The following is a 21,514-nucleotide window of genomic DNA, read 5'->3' as shown; positions in this document are numbered from 1 at the left end:
AAACGCTAAGACAAATCGGAAATTTGAACAGCAAGGATTCCATGACACGACAGCAGATTGCTTTAGAATTAATAGAATACATTAGAAAAAAACAGTGTCTGACTGAATGAGCCATATATTCGCCAAACGTACACGTACACACGCCACACCAAAAATGCCAAGACTTATAACTGCACTGATAAAACCACTTTTATTGATTTTAAGCCTTTACACTGTTGCACATCTTCACATACTGCAGGAAAGTGCATCATTGTACACATGCAGCACAGTTGGGATTTTCTTCTTTCACCATAAACATCTTGTGGCATAACACGAATTTCATATTCACTCATGCATTTTAAGGGAACCAGTTGGATTTGCATTTTATCTCAGAGTTCAGCTACATTTTGTTATTAGAGTCTAGTATGAGTGAGCACTTCCCAAACGGGCAGACACAAGCTGGTTATGCAGTTACAGAAAACTTTAAAACATCTGTTTTAAAGAAAATTATCAGATAATTTTCTTCACAGTATAAGTTTACATTATTGGTCCCTCTGCGCATACTGAAATCAATTTTCAAATCAATTCTCTTATGTCATTGTCTGCATCAATCTTGAAGTTATTTACAGCTGATATGCATATAATTGTGTACTGTATGCACTGAAGTGCACTAAACATGATTTTAGGTGCAGTGTGAGCTTCAAATGCTTGCCATACTTCCATATGCTTTCATGCATTTCACTGAACTGTGGAATAAATATTGTGCAAACATATCGGCCTTCTGTGTCCTACAGCAGACAGGGAAAATGTAAAATCTTAGGAAGCTTCATTCCCTCTCTCTTATCACAAGAGGCCTTTTTAAAATTCAGCCTCGGTGTAAAGAAAGCTCTGTTCCACACAGCTTTCCTCAGCAGGGTTATTGTTCCTGACAGCTCACAGCAACACACACAGGATGGAGGTGACCTCAGCATTGACAGGTTCCTGCCTCCTGCTCTCTCTGGTTCCACAGATGCCTTACGCTACTCTCACTCGGCTGCTTCAGTCTCAGAGGTTTTTGGCTCTTTAACCTATAAGCTAAAGTTAGAAAGATGGCATCAACGTGTTCCTTCTCAGCAGGGTCCTTGGCTGAAGTCTCAAACAGTGGGAAGTTGTAGCTGTCTGCAAGACACTGGGCAGCTGACGTGGGGACCTCCCGGCGGTTTCTCAGATCACATTTGTTTCCGACAATAATGTGGGGCACCAGGGGCCCAACAGAGTGTCGGCCACACTCCTCAATCCACTCAGGGATACTCTCGAAGGAGGCTAGGTTTGACACGTCATACACAAAGATGACAGCGTGGACGCTGCGGTAGTAGTGCTCCACCATGCTTTTCCTAAAACGCTCCTGTCCTGCTGTGTCCCATATCTGCAGCTGGTATAACAAAAACAGACAACGATACTTTTACTTTTACTTGCAGGGGTGGTGTTATTCTATACTTTCCTTTGGTCAACAAATCCCATGGAAAAACTAAAACCAACAATACATTAATTCTTCTCAATATTTTCTGCTTTCTGCACTGTGGCTTTTAGCAAACATTATTTAAACAGGAGAAAACTGTGCTTTTTTACTGTATCAGCAACACAGTAATACACACGAGCTAACGTGTCAGAATCATTCAAAGTGAAGTGTTGTGTGTCGCAATGAAGTAGAACTTTGACACTAAATGATCTGAGTTTTATTAGCTTTTCAACACAATATGGCAGGGAGACGTAATCTGTATGGAGACATTTTTGGTTTTGGTCTTCTTCAATTTGCTAATTAATATTTTATTTGAAAGACATGAATGTTGAAAGATTTTTATAGGCAGCTTAAACTGTAACACAGTTGTAACACAATTCAGACGCAGAGCCTAAGAGAGAGACACTTGGTAGAAAAGCAAAGGTGTGAATAATTTAATTATTGATGGCAGGGCTCCATTTAGGTGCTTCTATTTCAGTGTATCAGTGTCACCTTGGGACAAACAGAGTCACTGTTAATGCTAATAAAAACATCCACACTTTTCCAACTGTGACAAGTCAAAACATCTGTTAAGAATAAGATGGAGAAGGTGTTTTCACACCAGGCATTTTGGCAGGTATCATGAATGATTAAAAATTTAGATCAGCAAGTTGTGGGGTCCTGGTATTGTGCTGGATGGCTTACACATGTTGGAAGTCATCAGCAACAAAAGACTTCTTCATCAGGGGAAAGTTTAAAAGTGTTAACTACTCAACTCTTGCTTCTGAAAAAAAGAGGAAAACCTTTTAAAATGTCTCAGCAGTAAACAGTGACTGATGATGCAAGAACAAATATTGTGTCAGATTTGATTCTTACATGTGTCTTACAAGTGTCACTGTTCAGGAACTTCCTATATCTCTATTCAATAAAAATTAGGGGTAATAAAATGTCAGAAAGGGCCAATCTGCCCTACATATTCAAAATTTTAAATGATAGTTGACAGTTTTGTAAACAGTCCGTACAGATGTACATTTCAATGTTACTCCATAATGTCTACTACAAAGTAATGATGTACTTTATTAGAAGATGATGGGCATGCAAAGCATTGTTGTCAGTGCTTTGTACTGGTGTAATCACACTGCACACAGACTTTGTGTGAAAACAGTCAAATTCAATGGCTGTGAGATGTGGTTGTTTGTTTCCCTCACCTTGACACTCTCCCCATCCAGCTCCAGCGTCCTCTCTCTGAAATCGACCCCGATCGTTGCCTCCGGGTTCATCGCGAAAGTGCTCTCGCAGAACCTGTAAGTCAAACACGTCTTTCCCACATTTGAATCTCCGATTACTATAATCTTAAAAATCCGAGTTTGTTTATGCTCGTAATCGTAATTTGAGGACAGCTCTAAAGAGTCATTCAGACTGAAAATGGTGTCAAATTCCTCCTCAGGTTTGTTTTTTATTTCCATGTCTCCTCATCCTCTTGCGGTCGGGATATGAACGACGCTGAAACATCGCGAGAATATGAGAGCCCTTACTAGCCAGTCGAGACTGCGTAAACGTTATTTATTAACTCGTACCACATTTTATAAAAATGTTATTTTTTTGTATTACTAATTAAGTGTTGGCAAAAATGAGCACAAATAAAATAAGGACAAAATTAACTTAAATCTAATTTAAGAACCAATAGTAGAAGTTCTAAAATAATATATCAGTCTCACAACATTCACCAGCCTTCTCGTCTTCACGTACCCTCTGTAGTCTTCAGATTGATAGTGATTTATAGTGGCCATTAATACTTTCATGCTACAATTGCATGTGAGTGTTGTTTTGCATGTCTGTCAAAGTTTAACAATATAACCCCAATTGTAAAAAAAAAAAAAAAGTTGGGACGATGAGAACACGGCATGAGCTAATATTTTCCACGAAATGGTAAAATTAGTTTAGTTTCAAGTTTCTATTTGTTTTACACATCGTCCCAACTTTTTTTCAATCGGGCTCCTAAAATACACATATTCACTTTGGCATCAGACATGGACAGATGTTTTTTTGACACATACACCAAACTGATTTATTTTCCAGAACACATGTCGTACTGTAGCCAATCAATGCTCTCCCTTCAACCACATTCACACTCATACTGTAATTCTTCAACTGCCCGTTACACTGCAAGAAAACAGTAAGAACTACACTCACTTTCATTATCAGGGAAATACAGTATGAATGAAGTCTACACATTAATGAAGAATGTAATATTTGTTTATCTCTGATATTATGTCACAAATATGTTTTAATGACAAGAGATGCATCAGAAACACTTCTTTAAGTTTTACCTCAGCTATTAAACTGGTAACTGAGCGTATTAAATGGTTTGGGGAGGACAACGGCTTTGCAACGGTTTTATGTCATGCATACAAAATGTCTTCCAACTAATACAATGCATCTGGACAAAACAATAGGCAAATCACAGCTGATTTCTGATCAAAATAAACACTAATAAAAAACCCATAAATACAAAATCTCAGACAAACACACAAGAAAATGTTTTCACGATTAACACGATTTAAGATTTGTCACTTGCTAATTTTACTATATCTCAAAAGAAATGTCAATTATGGCATACAGGCTTACGCTGAAGCCTAAACCTGAGTGAGCATACAGTACACTGGATTCTACATTTCATAGAGAAGGTTTCAGAACACCAGCTGAATGTCACAATATAAAATGGACAGCAAGTTTTAAAGCCCTGTAAATGACCGGCCATGTTTGAAGTCATGAACATGAAGCAATTGATCTGCCTGATATGTCAAAGACATAAATTTACATCAGTCCTTAGCAGGGTCGGGCCAGAATTTAAGCAAAATATCATACTATATGCAAATATATCTGTCCAGCTTATACAATCACTGATTCCTACACCTTTTTGACATGCTAATTTTCTGATCATGTGAAGTATTTCTCAACATATGCAAACACCCTCAGTCCTACGTCTTTTGTAGCTCTGAAAGAGCTTAGTCTATTCTAAAGAAACTGTCAAGTGGTTAGCAGGTCCTAAATTTGGAGGGTACCAAGCAGGAAAGTAGTAGTTAAAAGTTTTGTCATGGTCTCCTGCTGTACTGACAAGGACTTGCTTTTGTATATTGAATTTCACTCATACATTTGCTTCATGAGACTTGCAAGCTTTTCTTTTGCAAACTGTAATCAGTCTGTCTGATTCCCACTTTTTTAATCAGATTCACAGAACTTCTTTCACAGCAGACATTTTGACCTGTCAGGGCAGGTACAGCACAGGTAGAACTATTAATAATGATGGCTCACCTTCAGTAATTATTGCAGTACAATGCATTAATTATTTATCTTGTAATTAACAACTGTGTTTGACAAGTTGTGACTTTGTTAAGCTTTGAATTTCATTCCACATTTTTCATTTGGTGTTGTGCATCACCATTATGGCAAGAGTCAGACCCAGTGGTTTATTTAGCATGAATAATCTTTGTTAATCATGTTCCAGTTCCCTTCACTTTATCAGTGAAGGGAAGTGTAATACCACATCTCTGGAGTACACTTCATTAAGCTGCGCTTATGAAGGGTATCAGCTAAATTATGACGGCCTCACTTTCAATTTACAAGGAAACCCACTAATGACCAGTCATGCATTTGTCTTGAATTACTGTGTAAAGAAGATTCCACACTGTACCAGACTTTCTGTTTCTCGTGCTGGCAGGACATTATACAAACTGAAAAACGAAGCCCTTTTTTCTTGGCCTTTGTCACTGTGTAAAAATCATTAAGAAGAATGACTAAAACTAACACTGCTTCATTTCTTCTCTCCTTCTGTGAATAATGGACAGTCAGATGTTTGAAGGGATGTAAAAATGGAGATTTCCCACTTCTGATGAGCTTGCATTTCTACTGTAAAGAAGTGGCTTTAATACTGAGGTTAATCTGGATCTGTGATCCTGTAAAATCCATTAATCATCCATAATGAATTAAACTTTATTTAAAATTAAGTTTTCTTTGACATAGAAACACATTTCACTACCAATTCTCATCTGAGAAAGAGCTAGAGCTGCCAGAGTCAGAGTCAGCGTCTGTCAGCCCATCAAAGTCCCAATCTGCGCTGGAACCGCTGTCATCGTCCTCCTCTGTAGAGAAGCTCTGGGCAGAGCTTAGGCATGCTGGGTAGATGCGTGTAGAAACACATACGGGTCCCAGGGTGGACACATACACTGCCATGACATTCTTCCAGGTGTCCCTGGCTGGGTCATATTCATGGATGAGAACTCTGTTTTTGTTGTGTTGCAGTAATGTCTGAGTGAGGAGTAGCAACTTGTTGTTGTGCTGGATAACCTGATAATTTAGAGCTCGACTGTCAATAGGAATGTCACCCAATCTCTTCCATTCACCCCTAGTGGGGCTGTACGCTTTCACCACAGGGATATCACACACACAGATGATCTGGTCCTGAAACACACAGGCCTTATGAAGCTTGTCTCTTCTCAGTGATCCACAGTGGCGCCAGCGGTTTCTCTTAGGATCATAGCAAAGCATTCTTCTTTTGTTTACCACATACAGGTGGTCGTTTGATGCCACCACCTGCATTTTACCCAAAGAGTGAGGCAGAGGAGCCACAAATGTCCACTGGTTCCTCTGGACGCTGTAGCACTCAACCTCCTTAAGTCTGGTGTCTGTCAATGGATTTCGGCCTCCCAGGAGGTACACGTGACCATTAAGGTAGCCCATCCCAGAGTGTATCCTCCCCAGTGGCCTTTCAGCTAGCTCCTGCCAACTGTTAAGCACAGGGTTATAGAGCCAGAAATGTTTAGAAAGGTGTGATGCTAGGTACAGGTTGTTTTCAGGTGTGGCACAAGCGATTAAGGACTCCATTGTGGAGTGTTTGTAATCCTGACTGCTGAGGTCCTCTAACGGAGGAGCCATAAAATACAAGTCCTCAGAGTAGGGGTCACAGCACATTATGTTGTCATTAGGCAGGCCGAAAAAGAGGATCATTTCTTTTGCACTTACACCTATTCGGTTTTTTGCTACGACCAGAGTTGCAGGCATCTCAGAGCTGTCCTCTGCAGACCTGTTAAAGAAAGATGCAAGGTATTTATCGATTAAAGGCATTGCCATGAGGCCCTCTAGATAACACTTGTCCTTCTCTGTAAATAGGTTCCAGCGAACACATTTAAGAGCCTGTAAGGCATCCTCTCTTTCCTGCGGTGCATTAGCCTCTATCCACTGCAACGCAGCCGTGCATACCTTCCTTTCAGAGTCCACGTCCAAAGTGTCCAGAGACAACAGTTCTTTTAGCTGCATCAAATCCAGCTCACAAAGGTCTCCTCCGTTACACACCTGGCTGAAGTTCCTGGCTATGAAAGCTTGCGCGTTCTCCTTCAGCTCAGGGTTGTCATAGGTGTCTGCGAATTTCAGTATCCCCACACAGTTTGAGAGGTCCAGCCTCCTTGTCATGAAACTGGAACAGACTTTCCTGATGTACTCGAGTTGCAGCATGTTGGCCGCTGCGTACAACCGCTGCACGTTGCTCTCCGTGATGGTGACACTGCCCGTGTAACAATATTCGATGATGACGGACATCGATTCGGCATCCACCCCGCGGATGACCACTCTCTCCTGCATGCTCTCGTTTAACCCCCCCGTGAACATGCTTTTGAAGTAAGGGCTGGCAGCGGCGAGGACGTTGCGACTACACAAAAAAACGTGGGCAACGCCACCTCTGGTGGACTGACCGCTGGTCTCCAGGGCTTCCTCTTCACGCTCCACTCCGATAGTGACATCCCCCAGCAGCCGACAGTCGTACAGTAATTTCAACTCGTTCATCAGACCCCGAGCGTGATTCGCGTCCTCCAACACCTCGGGGCCAGTAAAGCAACTAAGCGGCGAAGCCATTGCTGCTTTTTCAGTGAACAATTTGTTGTTTTAGGCCAACGTAGACGGATTACTCAAATAGCATATCAGATATCGCGAAAGGGTCTCCGCGCTGATAATGACACGTCCATTAATAGATGAAAATCAAACATCGGCGGTGGGAAAACACATTACCAGCGACTTAACAGCTGTGTGGATGAAAGACCAGCAGTTCTCCGTCTGCAAAGGACCATAATGTCACATTTACATCAGAGACAATCCACCAAATATAGCCCCGAAAGTCGCCGTTGCTTTAAGATCAATTTGCTTTTGATTCTCTGGTCAACGCAGTTCTATATTTTGAATATAACAAACAGTCAGGGCGGTCGTAAAATAACAGTGGCCAATTTTATAGCTTCCGGAACGAATTCCCAAAGTAAAGTCCCATTTCATAAATAAGGGTTTCACAGATTTTCTATGTTTGACACTACAGACTATTCAGCAAGCCCCGGATCTATTTTAATGCTATTCTTTACGCTTGTCATGTCTCATACTTTAATTATTTTTAAAATTTTTATTTTTATTTTTAACCTCTAATGCAATTAATCTAGTATCTGTAGAGGCAGGCTTACTCGTGTCCGGTTGTCCAACAATGATCCACTTCAATGGTCATTGTATGATGAGACACCAAACATTTATTGAATTCCACGTTCCACAATTGAGCCGATAACAAAATAATTCCAAAACAACACGCTGAGATGATAACATAAAATGGCCACAGAACACAATAATAAACCGTGTACCTCCACGGCTACACACACAATTTTCCACCGGCTCCTTTGCCCACGTCCCTCCGTTCACTGGAAAACTAACCAAAACATCGTTTCCTTGACAACTGGTCAGACAAACTTCAAAGGCAGTAATGATGCCATTGAATATGTCATCGATACACTTATTAGTTTATTTAAAATTTCAATGCACAGTGTGACTGCAGGAAAAACAAAGGCACAACAAACACAGAAAACTCCCGCTGGATCCTTCAGTATCTTATTTTGAAGACAACCTTGACCGGCTTCCGCTCTGCTTCACACAACCTTGCTAGGAAAGGTTTCGCGTTTGTGATTGGATAGTGTAACTAGGTCGATTTATGTTTGGTTGGTCCGTTGATTACATTAACAAATGTATCATAGGCCAGTAATTTAATCACAAATAAATGTTATCTTTTCCAAATACCATTTTGAAGGCACAAAATGGAAATCAAAATATTAAATCGAATTTAATGAAAATAATACAACTTTCGTGCAAATTTAAAGTAAATAAGTAAATAAGCCAACAAATAATTACTTTAGGAAAGTTTATTTTCAATTAAATGGCTCAACAATAACCTGTGACATTCTAGCATACAGATAATCAAATGTACTTGGATTAGTTTTCAGTCGCTACCTTTTTCTCCAAAGCCCCCCCAAAAAGAAAATAATGGGCTTATTATTACGATCCATGTATAGTATAATATATTGCTTTGTAATTGCTTTATGGACTCTGTGGTAAAGATGTCTTGAAGATTTAATTGTAAAAGTTTGTTCTCTACTGTATACTTTCTCTGTTGTTTGGAATGCTTACACAGCTGTATTGACCTGTGGTGTCTTAAACCTGGCAACATTTTGTCCCTGTTTCGCTTAATTATTGTGCTTATTTGTCCATTCGATTAATTAATCAGCACATTAATCAGCGGATTTTATGATTGTTTAATCATTCACTGTGGCGACCCTGAACTCACAGGATAAGCTGAAAGGACAAAAAAAAAGAAAAAGAAAAAGAAATCATCTCCCTCATATATTATGCAGAAATTTGAAACATTTCCTCACCACAGCTTCTCAAATTTGAGAATTCACTGCCTGCTTTAACGTAACTGTTAATTTACAGTACAATTAGACAGTACAATACAATATTTTAAATCTAATTTAAAATGGCTTCTAACTATTAGATTTTTATATTTATTTTTTTTCAGTGAAGTTAGCACATTTTATTTGACAGATTTCTGACAGTGTGGAGTAAGCCTATTGTCTGTTTGTAAAGTAGGAACAATAAGCATACAACTATATGCATTTTCACCCAATTCTAAGTGTATCTACAGTTGAGGTCATTGATCCTGCGTAATCCATCTTGGTTGTGAATGGTCTTGTGCACTGTGATAAGAAAGGGAAAGGCAGACGGAAGCTCCACTCTGCGGCTCAGCCTCTGGTGGCCCCAGTGCAGGCAGCGCAGCCGCTCAGCCAGGTCTCGTCTGCCTGCTCGCTCTAATCCATCTTGAAGCAGTTTAGTTTTATTGGGCTTTTGCCATGACTTCTCATACCTGTAAATGAAGACCTGATGAAGACATCTGAGAAACATTTGGGACTAAGGAATTTAGTGAAATCTACAGTATATGAATAACTAAAACAACCCCAAACTGATATTTCGATAACTGCAACTCATTGAAGACATCATAACTTTTCTTTTACTTGATAGTTGTGGAATAGTGTCTCAGTATCTAAAGATAGATTCATAGTAAACTGTGATTGCTGGAAATGATATTCAGAGAAGAGAGCAACAGTGACCCTGTGAGATGAGTAGTAAGTTAATTCTGCAGTGTTTCTCTGTTGTGTTTAGAATAAATACAATCATTTATCTCAACAGAGACCAGAGACTGTATTTATTCATCAGTAGAGAAACAGCTGGGAGTCAGTGATTTCAAATGATCCATTCTTGTTGCTTTGGAAAATGTACAGAATGATGTAAAAGCTGTACCCTGTCTATGACACCTTTATATTAGTCATCTGGTGTTAAATCAGGAAACAACCGTGCATGTATTGTATGCAAATATAATGTAAGTATAATGCCACTGTATTACACAGTATCTGGATACAAAATGACAGTGAACAAATGTTTGCTACAAGAAGTTACAAACACCCACCCACACACACACACACACACACACACACACACACAGAGTACCAGCTTTCCAACATGGTCCTGGCCTGGACACTCTTCTCTGTAGATTTTGTGTGGAAACGGCGTATTTCAGTTCTGTCAAATCCAAGCTCATATGCCAAAACTGTCCACTCAAAACCAAGGTGCCTGGAAAACTCCTCTAATGTCTTCAGATTAATTACAGCATCCTACAAATATCAAAAACTATTTAGTAACATTCAGAGCTATGGATATACAGTAGGGGATTTAAACCGATTAAATGAAAAAGCTTTGCTGATTTGAGATGAATAATAGTCAAAATGAAAAATAGATTACACCTACCTCTTGGGCTTTGTTGGGCATTGTTACAAATTCCCAAAGATCAGCAGTGCAAGTCACACTAATGTCTTCATAAACCTAATTTTACGATTTTGTGAAAAAGATTAAACAAAAATTGTAAGTCCAAATGTCTAAAAAGCTGCTGGAGATTTTATTCACTTACCTTGAGGGACAGTATGTCGAAAAATACCATGGTTTAAAGTGTTACTGGGGAGATGCAACATCAACATACTAACCAGTTAAACATTAGTCACTTTGGTTCCCCGTGGAGCCATCATTTCTGTCAGGTTACACTGCCCCCACTTGCTCCCTTTTAAACAGTGAACTGATCTAAAAGTAATTCTATGTGATTGTATTTAAGAAAACAAATATTTAAAGAACCACTGAATGATCTTATCGGTGTATGTTCTTGTTACCATTTAAAGGGCATTGAAGAGGGGTTTTGTTGCTTACCAGGGTAGTCGTAACTGCCATCAGTGTTATTTACACAATTAGCTCAATCTACAGCCTACTGTCCTAAATTCACTGGGTAAATTGAGAACCTGCATGGTCATTGAAAAGTGTGTGTGGGGCTGTATAAATAAAGAATAAAACATTTGCATAAGTAAGAAGATGTTTTTAACTAAGCATCTTGGATCGTAAGATTGGAATGTTCTTGGGGGAATATGGTGACCAACATTATATTTTTACTGCAAATGATAAGTTTATCTTATTCTTCACACATTTACAGCAATATTTAAATAAATTAAAAGCACAACTCACTGACAAACATAATAATGTCAGCTTGCAACTGAACACACTGGAGTAAAAGTGCAACCTGGAATCTGCTTTTAGTTTTAATCTAAATGGACAATAATCAAAGAAACTGAAAAGTGCAAAAAAAGTTTCAAAGGCTTTTATTCACTTCAAAAGTTCACCTCCTCTTTAAATTCTTGTGATCAATAAAAAGCATTAGAGCTTCATGTGCAATATCATTGCAGCAATCATTTATGTTTATGAAATAACAATAACATTATTAGCTATCATGTAAACGATAACGGAAAGATACTAGTCAAACAATAAAGTGTACACTAAACAAATGCATAATTTACTCAAGAAATAAACAAGATAATTTATTTTAATGTGTTCATCATAACTCTGATCAAAAATGCTGCATGGTCCAGCCAACAAGTATAACTGATATAGATGACACTACTTAACAGGCACAGTATGTAACAAAATTCCAGGTTCAGGTCTAACTTCATACTGCTGTCCGACCTAAAGGAAAAACTGCAAAATCAGCCAGACAAAATCATTAAAAGCATGTACAAAGCGTGGGCTATTTTATTCTAAGATTCTAAAGTTCTTCTTTTGAAAGAAAACCTTAACTATTTACAATGACAAATCAAAAACACATATCAAAGAAGATCCAGTTCACATTTAATGTGCTGGAATATTGCCAGGTTGTTTTTGCAGAGTGTCAGTCTGTGTTTCAGCAGGTAGTACGGTCAAGATCCAGCCTGCTGGACCCATACTGTTCTCAATCTCTGTTTTGTCCTTCAGTGAACAGTAGTGCTTTTAAGAAAAGTTAACAGTCGCACTGTCTTGCGTCACAGCCCAAGACCAGAACCTCCTGACAGTAGAGTTTTAAATCAATTGGTTCTGATGCAGCTTCTCCCTGTGCACCTGTTGAACTTATGTTTATTTGGGTTCAGTAGCAGCCATCTTTCCAGCTGCCGTCCCTCAGGGCACTCAGGGCAGCCAGGCTCTTTGGGGGAGTCAGCAAACTGCAGGGGGAAAGAAATGTGTTATTTAAATACCTAAAATAATAACATGGACCTTCCTACCAAGTACACTGTATCCTACCAATAAAGAAGCTGGTTTGTCTTATCTTCAAAGTTGAACATTTACCTATAGCACCTCCCACAGGGCAACCACAGTAAATGTTAAACCTCTGTACCGTGTCCCATTTCTCAACTACACACAGCACAATTTATAAACAGTAGAGGCCAGTGAGCAATGATTTTGGATTATCAATCAATTTACCCATTTTATTTTATAAAACATCGGAGAAAGTTCTCATCTCAACACTGTCACATCAATAAGTGTTGCTGATTCATTTTCTTTTGATTGCTTGACATACAATATGTAACATCAGATGTCAAACAAATACGCTACTTCCTGTACTAAAAAGGCACCGCAGAACATTGTTTCCAAAAACAGAAAAATTTGATCACCTTTTCAGTATGAACACACCCCATAAATCTGCCTAAAATGGCAGTCTATTAAAAATTTTGGATCTAAAACAAGAGCTCACGTTCCTAGTTTTACAGTGTCAACTGAGAAAAAATTACTCCGGTCATTAGCACTGCACTTCCAGCTCATCGGTTACAAAGAAAATGGCAAAAAGAATAAAAGCAGAGCCAGAGATATATATTTTATAATTCCATGCATTCTTAATCCATGGCAAATATTGGTACCTTTATTACCCGTAATGCAACTTGTTTGCCCCAGAGAGCTTGTTATCTTCCGACTCAAGTGACATCACTGAAAGCATTTGTTAAGGCTTTTGCAAAACTTCTTTTAGCTACGCACTAGCATATATAAACTCTCTAAGTCAATATATTCACCCTTACCTGCGTGTTGCTTGGGTGATTTTGCTTGGGCGTGGAACTCCACTTGCTCCTACAAAGGAGGCTGGGCGAGGAAGGGAGCTGCGAGGGACAGCCAGCTGACTGCTGCCTGTTTTTAGGGGCTGTGGTAACAAACTGCTGCTGGGTTTGAGGGTTTGGGGCAGTGCAGCACTGCTGGGGATGGACTGTAGACTGGTAGAGGTGGACAAAGGGGTGGAGTTGGGACCCTGCTGCACTGTAGGGCTTACGTAGGCTGTGGCTTTTACTGGGTGTCGGGGAGTGATGGGGAAGTTCCCCACACTCTGAACACGCTGACTGAACTGCCCTGGGGAAGTAACTAAAACACAGGATGAGAACGAACTTGAATGGAGATGAAAGTAACCCTAACATCAATGACAGAACTGCAATTATTGTATTTGAAATTGGCATGCCTTCAGAAGACAGTTCTCCATATTAACTCATGAATAAAAATGAGCCTTGAGCGGCTGATTTATTCATAGACACGAGAAAAAGAGCCTTACTGGAGGACTGGAGTCGTGCAAGTCCACTGGATGAATCAAAGCTCTGGCTGCTCCGTAGGGAGGATATCGTTGGCAAAGAGGAGGGACCAAGTGAGGGTGGGTTGAGAGGGGAAGTCAGACATGGAATCGTGGGAACACTGGGCATGCTGGGAGCTCGGATCAGGTTGGGCATGCTTCTCCGTAGTTTGTCTATGCAACCGTATAGACAAATCAAATCAAGTCTTAGAGGGGTTCACTCTGTGTAAAGCTTCAGACACGTTTCACATTTTCAGCATTAAAGTTTGACATTTTGAGGAATACAAAAGTAAATGTAAAATAAATGTATGTACTCTCCAAAATATCTAACTGTTCCTCTAAGAATTCAGATTTTTCTCTTTAAAATCAACAAAGTAATGGAAAATTGTAACAGGGTTTTAATTTTGCTCAAACTAAACCATCACAGGCAACAACATCAGTGAGTCACGCAACCAGTGAAACAGTTCACTGACACACTGACCCTAATTGAGGAAGCATTTTAAATACTGTAATCAAGAGTACTCTTTAAATCCTTGTCTTGGCAAACATAAATCATCTGGTCAAAAAAAAAGGGACAGCTTAGTTGTTGGGCAATTTTGTCAAGACACTTCCAGTCTGAATTGGGACACTGCTATCAGTTTAACAGAAGAAAAAAAAACTGTATGGACACTTACCTGTACTATTCCTGAAAGTTAAGTGTGTTTCTGTGGTCAGGCTGGAAGGTTCAGAGTTTTCGGCGAGTCCACTGAGTGAAAACTGAGGGGTGGTCAAGCTGCGTCTGCAGTCTCTGATACTGGAGAAGGTGTGGGAGTGGGGCAAGCTGCCCCGCTGCATAGACCCTGTGCGGAACAGTCGAGGCTGAGGAGGAGGAAGCTGGTCGTACCCCTCGTCCTCCTCGTCCTCCTCCTCCAGATCCATCTCACTCCGCCTGAGGGAGTGCAAGGAGAAGCTGGAGCTCCGACGGCTTACTGTGGCTGAGGTAGAGGCGTAGTCCTGTCTGAGACCTACAGGGGGGGACAAAATAATGCTTTCTATATGACACATTTGACTCTGGACAAACTCCTCATCCATTATTTAGTTACAAAATCTGTAGACGGGACTGATATAAAAGTTTTTTTCTGCACTTTGCGAAAACAACACATCAGCCTGTCATTGTTTTGATCAACCGTTCAAAGGTCAAACATTTATCTGGGCCATACATGTCTCCAGGAGGCTATATATCAGTGTTTTATTGTATGTCATTCACTTGCATTTTCAGGTCTTTAAACAGCAAAATTTAAAAATGTAATATATGTGCATTTTATGCAAGATAAAACAGCGTAGTCAAAATATTTTCATAAGACATTCTTCAAAATAATCTGTAAATTGATCTATTATAAAAATCCTTGTTAGTCGAGGCCCGAAAATGCAAATGCGAGTGCCTCACAATGCTCCACACATTGTGTGACACAAAGTGTTAGGAGAAAGCAGCAATCAGACATTACGATTATTGCCTCATAAAGCACCTCTACTATCACCACCATAACTAAACCCAGAGCTAAATAAGCAACAAGAAAATCACACATATGCTCTGTAAAGAGGCTGAACAGCTACTTTTTATTCATATGCAAGTTAATACGATGTACTTATTGTGATTTAAATAGTATTAGTTGTTGTAGTGGTGATTTATTCACTTCAAGTCCTTTATTGAGTTCTAGTCCATTTAATGCCCACAAGACATTCAGACAGTCAACTCACTTTCCTCCTGTAGTCGTGCCATGACCTCCACATCTGTTATGTCCTGCAGTTTGTAGCTCATAGAGATGGAGTCGTCCTCCAGTTCTGACACACCCACCTCACTGTCCAGGGAAGACTGGGGGCTGATGGCTGCATGCCTGTGACCCACATCTAAAAGCACACAGGAGAGACACTTTTAATTACTTTTGTTTTGTTTAGCCAAGGACAAACAGTGGTAGTAACAAAATGCATGTGATCCAGCCAAAGGACACACAGAGAGGATGTGTCTGTGACAGATGTGACTTTTATGCATGCGTAATCATTACAGACGGATGGTAACTCACTGAAAGTGCAGAAATTGTAATGACTGAGCAGAGAAGACAGATGGTCGCTGAGATCTTACTGTGGAGAGAGGAGTTTGACAGAAAGGTGGGTGCTCTGTCACTGAGGCTGCAGCTGGGCCTGAGCGGGAAAGCCGACTGTAGAAAAGACTGACCAGACGACAGCAACGGGGCTTGAAATAAGAGAAACACAGCAGGAGAGAGAGAAGATTCAATCAGTGGACACCGGAGAATATCAAAACTCAACCTGCACTCACTGACCTTTATGGAAATAGGGATGAGCAGGCAGAAGGATTTTTAAGCGTTTGCCACCATGACCTCATAATCTTTTCCCTGCAATTCGCTGTAATCTGGCTGTAAACTGCAGCTAACAGGTTGCTTAAGAATCTTGGCTGTGTTTATACGATAAGCTCTGATGGCATTTTAGATGCAACAGATGTTTTAGGGTTTGTGCTGTTATTACCTTGGATGTAAAATGGAGCAACAAACTGATGCTAAGCTAAATTTGAGCAATAAAGATTATGTCTAAACTTGGACAGACTCTAAATACTAATTAGCTTTCAGTTTCATTTTCTTCGAACATCTGTAGGCTGGACAAAAGTCCCAGCACTGGCAGGATGACAGATTGTGGGAGAAAGTAAAAAGCAGTGCTGCTCAAAGGCCAACAGGTCAGACTGTGGTAGTAATGAGCAGTGTCAAAGTGGAAATATATGAATGTGGACAAGGAAACAAATCTTTATGAAATTACTCTGGTTAAATAAGGTTAACAAAAATGGAGAGTCGTTCATTGAATTGTTCAGTAGCAGCAATAGATAAACATTGCAACATCTACCCATAATCCTCAGGCTAAGGCGTCTCTTATGTGGTTAGCAGGAGTTAAATAACATATTTTTGTTACCTGGGGACTCGGTTAGTGCAGCAGGTTTAGTGTAAGGCAGGATGGGACAGCTGAGAGTGGAGAGCCCCTCCAAGCAGCTGTATGGACGGACAGAGGAGACTCCTCGCCACCGCTTTGCTAGAGACAAGATTGTAGTGAAGGACATGTTAGTCTGACTGCGTTACCATGTAACACATACACATACACACACATAAAGCAGCATAATTTATATTTCAAATCACCATATTAATCTGCTTTTAACAGATCAGTATTGATGTTTTAAATGATGAGGTCACGGCTTGACAGAAGCTACTCATCAAGTAAGACGAGGTTTAGCTCACCACTGCAGCTTATTGGACTAAACTACAGATTTTTTTTTTGAGGGATCTAAGGATAAGCAGGGATTGTGTATGTAGGCTACATCCCTTTGCCAAAATCAGAATTAGATCTGCTATGACCTACTCTGCAGTGTTGAATCTACTGCATCAATGTGATTTCTCCCAATAAACTTCTAAATATATAAACTTGCTAATATGTACTTCATTTATTATAAGTTGGATTATAAAGTTTATAAGTTGTTATGGCTTTGAATTAATTCAGTTTATAAATCAATAGTACACCACTAATAGAGAGAGTTTGACCAAGATGTTGCCAGACATCATTGTTCATCTTAAGTATTGCCATGCTTAATAATTTAGTAATGATCTATAAAAACCTAATAAATTATGAATAAATTAGCTACAACCTAACTCTACTAATATTTTGCGGTAATTAACGCTGACTAGCGGTGAGGATATTTTGTTTGGATATGAACGAAATTATACGAATACATCGATTATTCTATCAATCAAATTTAATTTGTCTAGCAACCTTTGTTTTTTTTGCCTTCTACCTCACTTCTAAGTTGTTTTGCCAAATGACTAAATGTAAATGTAAATGTACAGTGAGTGTCGGGAATTTGCCTAAAAGATCATTCCACAACCATTTTGCCACATTCACATTCACAATATTTACATTTTTTGAGAATTATAGCCAGACAAAAAAATAAGAAAAGGAGCCTGTAATTTATCCTGTGAGTATATTTTGCTATATCATTCTACTGGTTAGTTGTCATGGAGCTCTTTGAAGTTATCATGTTAGTGAAGTGGCAAACAGGACAGAACAACATAACATAATCTCTTAAATCACCAAAAATGAGAAATTCTGGATATCTTTAAGCCTGATCTTGGTACAAGATCATCAGATTGCCCATCCCTATAAGTTTATGAAATTCAAAGTGACTGTAAGAAAAGCAGATACAAAAAAACAACATGTGTTCATTGTGTAAACACTGAGATCACCCACACTTATTGGTAGTCAGAGTGGCACACACCTCGCTGACACAATTAGGCCCAAACACTGGGTAAAACTTGCATTCACAGCAAGTTACACAAACAACGGCTACTGGAACTCAGGGACAAGGATGTATTCATGAAGCAGCGGAGGAGAGCCAACCTTCCCTGAATACAGCTTTATTTAAAAGAAGACCTTAAACCTTACACACACTAATGAACATCCAAACAAACTAGCAAATAGCCCCATAAAAAGAGGATAATTGATGTCAGAGAACTCTCATCAGACCACACACACATGCACAGACACATGCAGCACTACATGGTTTAACAGTTCAAGAGTCTGTTGTAGACGATTTTCTGAGCAGCAATTGCTGAGGAAATCTACCTACAAACCACAGTTAATGTAAGCACAGTTTCTAAGGCAACCATCTCCCAATGCACAAGTGTAGAATCAGTAAAGCACCAAATCTAGAGCTGGACCCAGCAGCAAATCTGATTGAACAGTGACTTCACAGATTTGTGGGGGAGTTTAGGGAGCACAGGTAGATACCGGTTTAAAAAAACTCCAAATGACATCATCAAAACTACAATCTCTGCGATACGAGCAAGTTAATGATGTGTCAACAGCATGTTGACACGAAAATGCAAATCCCACTGTGATAATGCTGTTATCATCACCATCAACCTCGATCCTTCACGATTAGTTAGAAAACTTCAGCCAAATACAAAAAGTTCATGTTAATCTGTTGAGGTGACTCAGCTGACACAGAAATGACCAGTTTTGTTAGATGAGCTAAAGACGATGACTGATTATACACACTGTAGGAGCAATTTCAAAAAGAGAGAAGAGTGTAATCATTGTATTGGGCTGTGCAATGGTGTCACCTTTGGGCTGCGGTTAATATGGGACATACGTGGGAAATCCCCATTTAGGAAGCTGTTTGTAAAAGCAGAATAAAGCGCTTTGAGTGCCAATAGGTAGAAAAGCACTTTACAAGTGTAGTGCAGACCATTTAGCATTACCATTTATGTAGGACCACTTGTTGGTGGTAAAATGTAACAATGATATGTTGACCATAGCTGTCTCTGCACAGTTTTCCACAAAGTGTAATGCCATCCAACCACACAGCGTGAGTTCTTGCTTTAGACTGATCTTAATGTTCTCTGGAGATACTGATATGTGTAAATGGGAGTGCTTCCAACTCTGTTAACACAGAAATAATCACTCTGTGAGAAGTTGGCTGAGGTACTTTAAAAGCCATAAATTTAAAGAGAGTGAGTTAAAGGGTCAAGCGATTGAGCTGTGTGCAGTGAAACACTCTCAGGGCTCAGAAACTGTGGACTCGGAAATCCTGTTGCACGTGGGGATATTTTCTCACAGATTATGATCACATGCCAGTACCTAGAGACACAGCTGTCCAGATGTGGCTGCAGATAGGCTGTTAATCTCAGTGGTAAGCAGATGTACACTGTACCTTGGTCCAACCTGTGGCAGAAGGTGATCTTAGCCAGCTCCACCTCAGGCCCTGGGTGGTCCAGTACCTGTCTGCACCACTGGAGAGGGCTGAGGAGACTTTCACCATGCAGCTTGGCTTTGGGACTCACATACAGCCTGAAACACATAATAAAAACCATAGTTTACTCCTGTCACCTTTATAGCACAACATATAGTGTTATTTTATAGTGAGGGGCAGCTGTATTTTATTTGCAGAACAATCTGTGTCACCATAAAATAGCAGCTAGAGCTCTCGACGGGTCAATATCCCTAATGTGCAACCAAGTGATGTTAAGCCATTTGTAGCAAGGGCATATCCATCACTTTTAAATGAATATATTTAAAGCGAAAACACTAAAAGTTCAAAGTTTACACAAAGAGCAATTTTGCCATTTTCTTAGCAAAATCATAAGCTATGAAAACAATAAGACACAGGACACATCAGAAATGGAGTTTATCAGTTTTGGAACCTAGACCCCATTCCACTCATTGTAAGTGGATCACATGTAGTCACTGAATAAAACAAACTATTGCTGATTTTCTTAAAAATGACAAAATTATACAGTAAATGTATAGATTAAATATGTAGATTTATGACACTGGAAGATTAAACTGTGTCCAGTCACTCTGACTTAATGAGTTACGTGAGATGGAGTGACGATGTACTGACACAGTGGCTAAAGGCTGGCTCCTATAATTTCTGCATTCAGCTATGTGCTATATTTTCCACATCATCTCATCCAATACATAAACCTGGAAATGGTTCAATAGTCAGCATAACAGTGTGTGTGTGTGTGTGTGTGTGTGTGAGAGAGAGAGAGAGAGAGAGAGAGCTACCTAATGTCAGCAGATATACAGAGCCTTAAAGTAGTTCAGCCTGGGGACTGAACACCACACACAAAGCCGAGCTGTTTGTTCACAGACTGAAGGGGGTCATTGTTCCTAATTTCATGCTGTCTCACTCTGAGCAGATACCTATGCTGCATGCTGAGTGCATTCTGGGATGCCCAGAGCTTGAATACGAAAAAATCTTGTTTCCTCCTGCAAGAAGTCACCCAGTTTGTCAGCCTCTCCAAGCCTAAGAGAGGGATCAATAATGTAATCAATAAGAGGATACATGGCATGGTAGTGTTGACCACGTCTCCAAACTCTGCATAGGTGTCAGTCTGTGGCCTACAGCATTTATTAGTGTCAGGAAAAGAAATCCCAATGTAAATTCACACAAAAGGCACATATGTGGCTGCACACGAGTAGTTACCAGCTATCAGGCTCTCCGATGGGGAGCACGGTGCTGAGGTCCAAAATATCCACCTCATCCAAAAGAGTTGTGGCTCCGGTGGCGTCGCTGTCCTCCCCATCGGCATCAGGAGACACCGAGCTCGGCTGAAAATAGGCGAACGGCTCCTCCGCTACAGCCCTGGGTCCGGGGGCACACGGATGCGGCTGTGTGGAACTCGAAATGCCACATTTTGTGGCGAAATTGTCAGCGGGCAGCGCCGTGCCGCCGCGCAGACACGACAACGGGCTCCGGAGATGAGGGCCGGCGGAGCAATTGTTTACAGCGTTCGCTCTGCTCCGCAATTGTTCGTTTTGCTTCTCCAATTTTCGGACCAATTCCTGAAGCTTTAACACCTCCAGCTCCGCGTTGGCGATTTTATTGTTGCCATTTACGTCCGCCATCATCGGGGGGTTCAACACCTCTGCTTCCATTTGGTAAAAAACACATTTAGAGGGTGAAAAGCACGGCCTGCCTGCAGAGGGTCCTACTCAATTCAGAGAGGGTGTCCAGATTCCCCCGTTTGAAGCGACTACACACGCACACACACACACACACACACACACACACACTCACACATACACACAGTGATGCTGCTGCTGCTCCTGCTGGTATGACTGCCCAGCCTCCATCTCATTGGTCAGCAGCTTGCAGCTTAACTCCCATCACACCACTGCTGAGGAAGTATTAATTATGGCTGCTTTCCACAACGCCTCTA

At 40.3% G+C, this 21,514-nt stretch overlaps 4 protein-coding genes across 6 annotated transcripts; all 4 read right to left on the bottom strand.

Annotated features, from left to right (window-relative positions):
• Positions 1-177: 177 nt before the first annotated feature.
• zgc:101559 (Ras-related protein Rab-33B-like) lies at positions 178-2,952 on the bottom strand. Its single transcript, XM_067516066.1, has 2 exons — positions 2,665-2,952; positions 178-1,390 (listed from the first exon to the last, which is right to left on the bottom strand). Exons 1-2 carry the CDS (start codon positions 2,920-2,922, stop codon positions 944-946), a joined length of 705 nt encoding a protein of 234 aa, XP_067372167.1. The 5' UTR covers positions 2,923-2,952; the 3' UTR covers positions 178-943.
• A 2,063-nt stretch (positions 2,953-5,015) lies between these two features.
• On the bottom strand, positions 5,016-7,749 carry kbtbd7 (kelch repeat and BTB (POZ) domain containing 7). Its single transcript, XM_067516063.1, has one exon. The coding sequence runs from the start codon at positions 7,361-7,363 to the stop codon at positions 5,492-5,494; it is 1,872 nt and encodes a 623-aa protein (XP_067372164.1). The 5' UTR covers positions 7,364-7,749; the 3' UTR covers positions 5,016-5,491.
• Positions 7,750-8,698: 949 nt separating this feature from the next.
• Positions 8,699-11,382, bottom strand: wu:fc50b12 (uncharacterized protein LOC103911624 homolog). Its single transcript, XM_067516067.1, has 3 exons — positions 10,613-11,382; positions 10,316-10,479; positions 8,699-9,674 (listed from the first exon to the last, which is right to left on the bottom strand). Exons 1-3 carry the CDS (start codon positions 10,631-10,633, stop codon positions 9,440-9,442), a joined length of 420 nt encoding a protein of 139 aa, XP_067372168.1. The 5' UTR covers positions 10,634-11,382; the 3' UTR covers positions 8,699-9,439.
• A 107-nt stretch (positions 11,383-11,489) lies between these two features.
• slain1a (SLAIN motif family, member 1a) lies at positions 11,490-21,385 on the bottom strand. Of its 3 annotated transcripts, XM_067516062.1 has the most exons (10): positions 20,779-20,910; positions 20,496-20,598; positions 19,501-19,637; positions 16,713-16,829; positions 15,877-15,987; positions 15,495-15,644; positions 14,432-14,761; positions 13,743-13,931; positions 13,225-13,558; positions 11,490-12,375 (listed from the first exon to the last, which is right to left on the bottom strand). In XM_067516062.1, the coding sequence occupies exons 1-10, from the start codon at positions 20,882-20,884 to the stop codon at positions 12,300-12,302; spliced, it is 1,653 nt and encodes a 550-aa protein (XP_067372163.1). In that variant the 5' UTR covers positions 20,885-20,910; the 3' UTR covers positions 11,490-12,299. The 3 variants fall into 3 exon arrangements, with proteins under 3 accessions (XP_067372163.1, XP_067372161.1, XP_067372162.1); XM_067516060.1 differs by lacking the exon at positions 20,496-20,598 and having other exon boundaries at positions 20,779-21,385; XM_067516061.1 differs by lacking the exons at positions 16,713-16,829; positions 20,496-20,598 and having other exon boundaries at positions 20,779-21,385.
• Between the last annotated feature and the right edge of the window lie 129 nt (positions 21,386-21,514).

The sequence above is a fragment of the Channa argus genome, chromosome 9, assembly GCF_033026475.1.
Source record: "Channa argus isolate prfri chromosome 9, Channa argus male v1.0, whole genome shotgun sequence".
Lineage (NCBI taxonomy): Eukaryota > Metazoa > Chordata > Actinopteri > Anabantiformes > Channidae > Channa > Channa argus.
The sequence above is the reverse complement of the archived record's forward strand: the minus strand, read 5'-3'. Positions and strand labels throughout refer to the sequence as shown.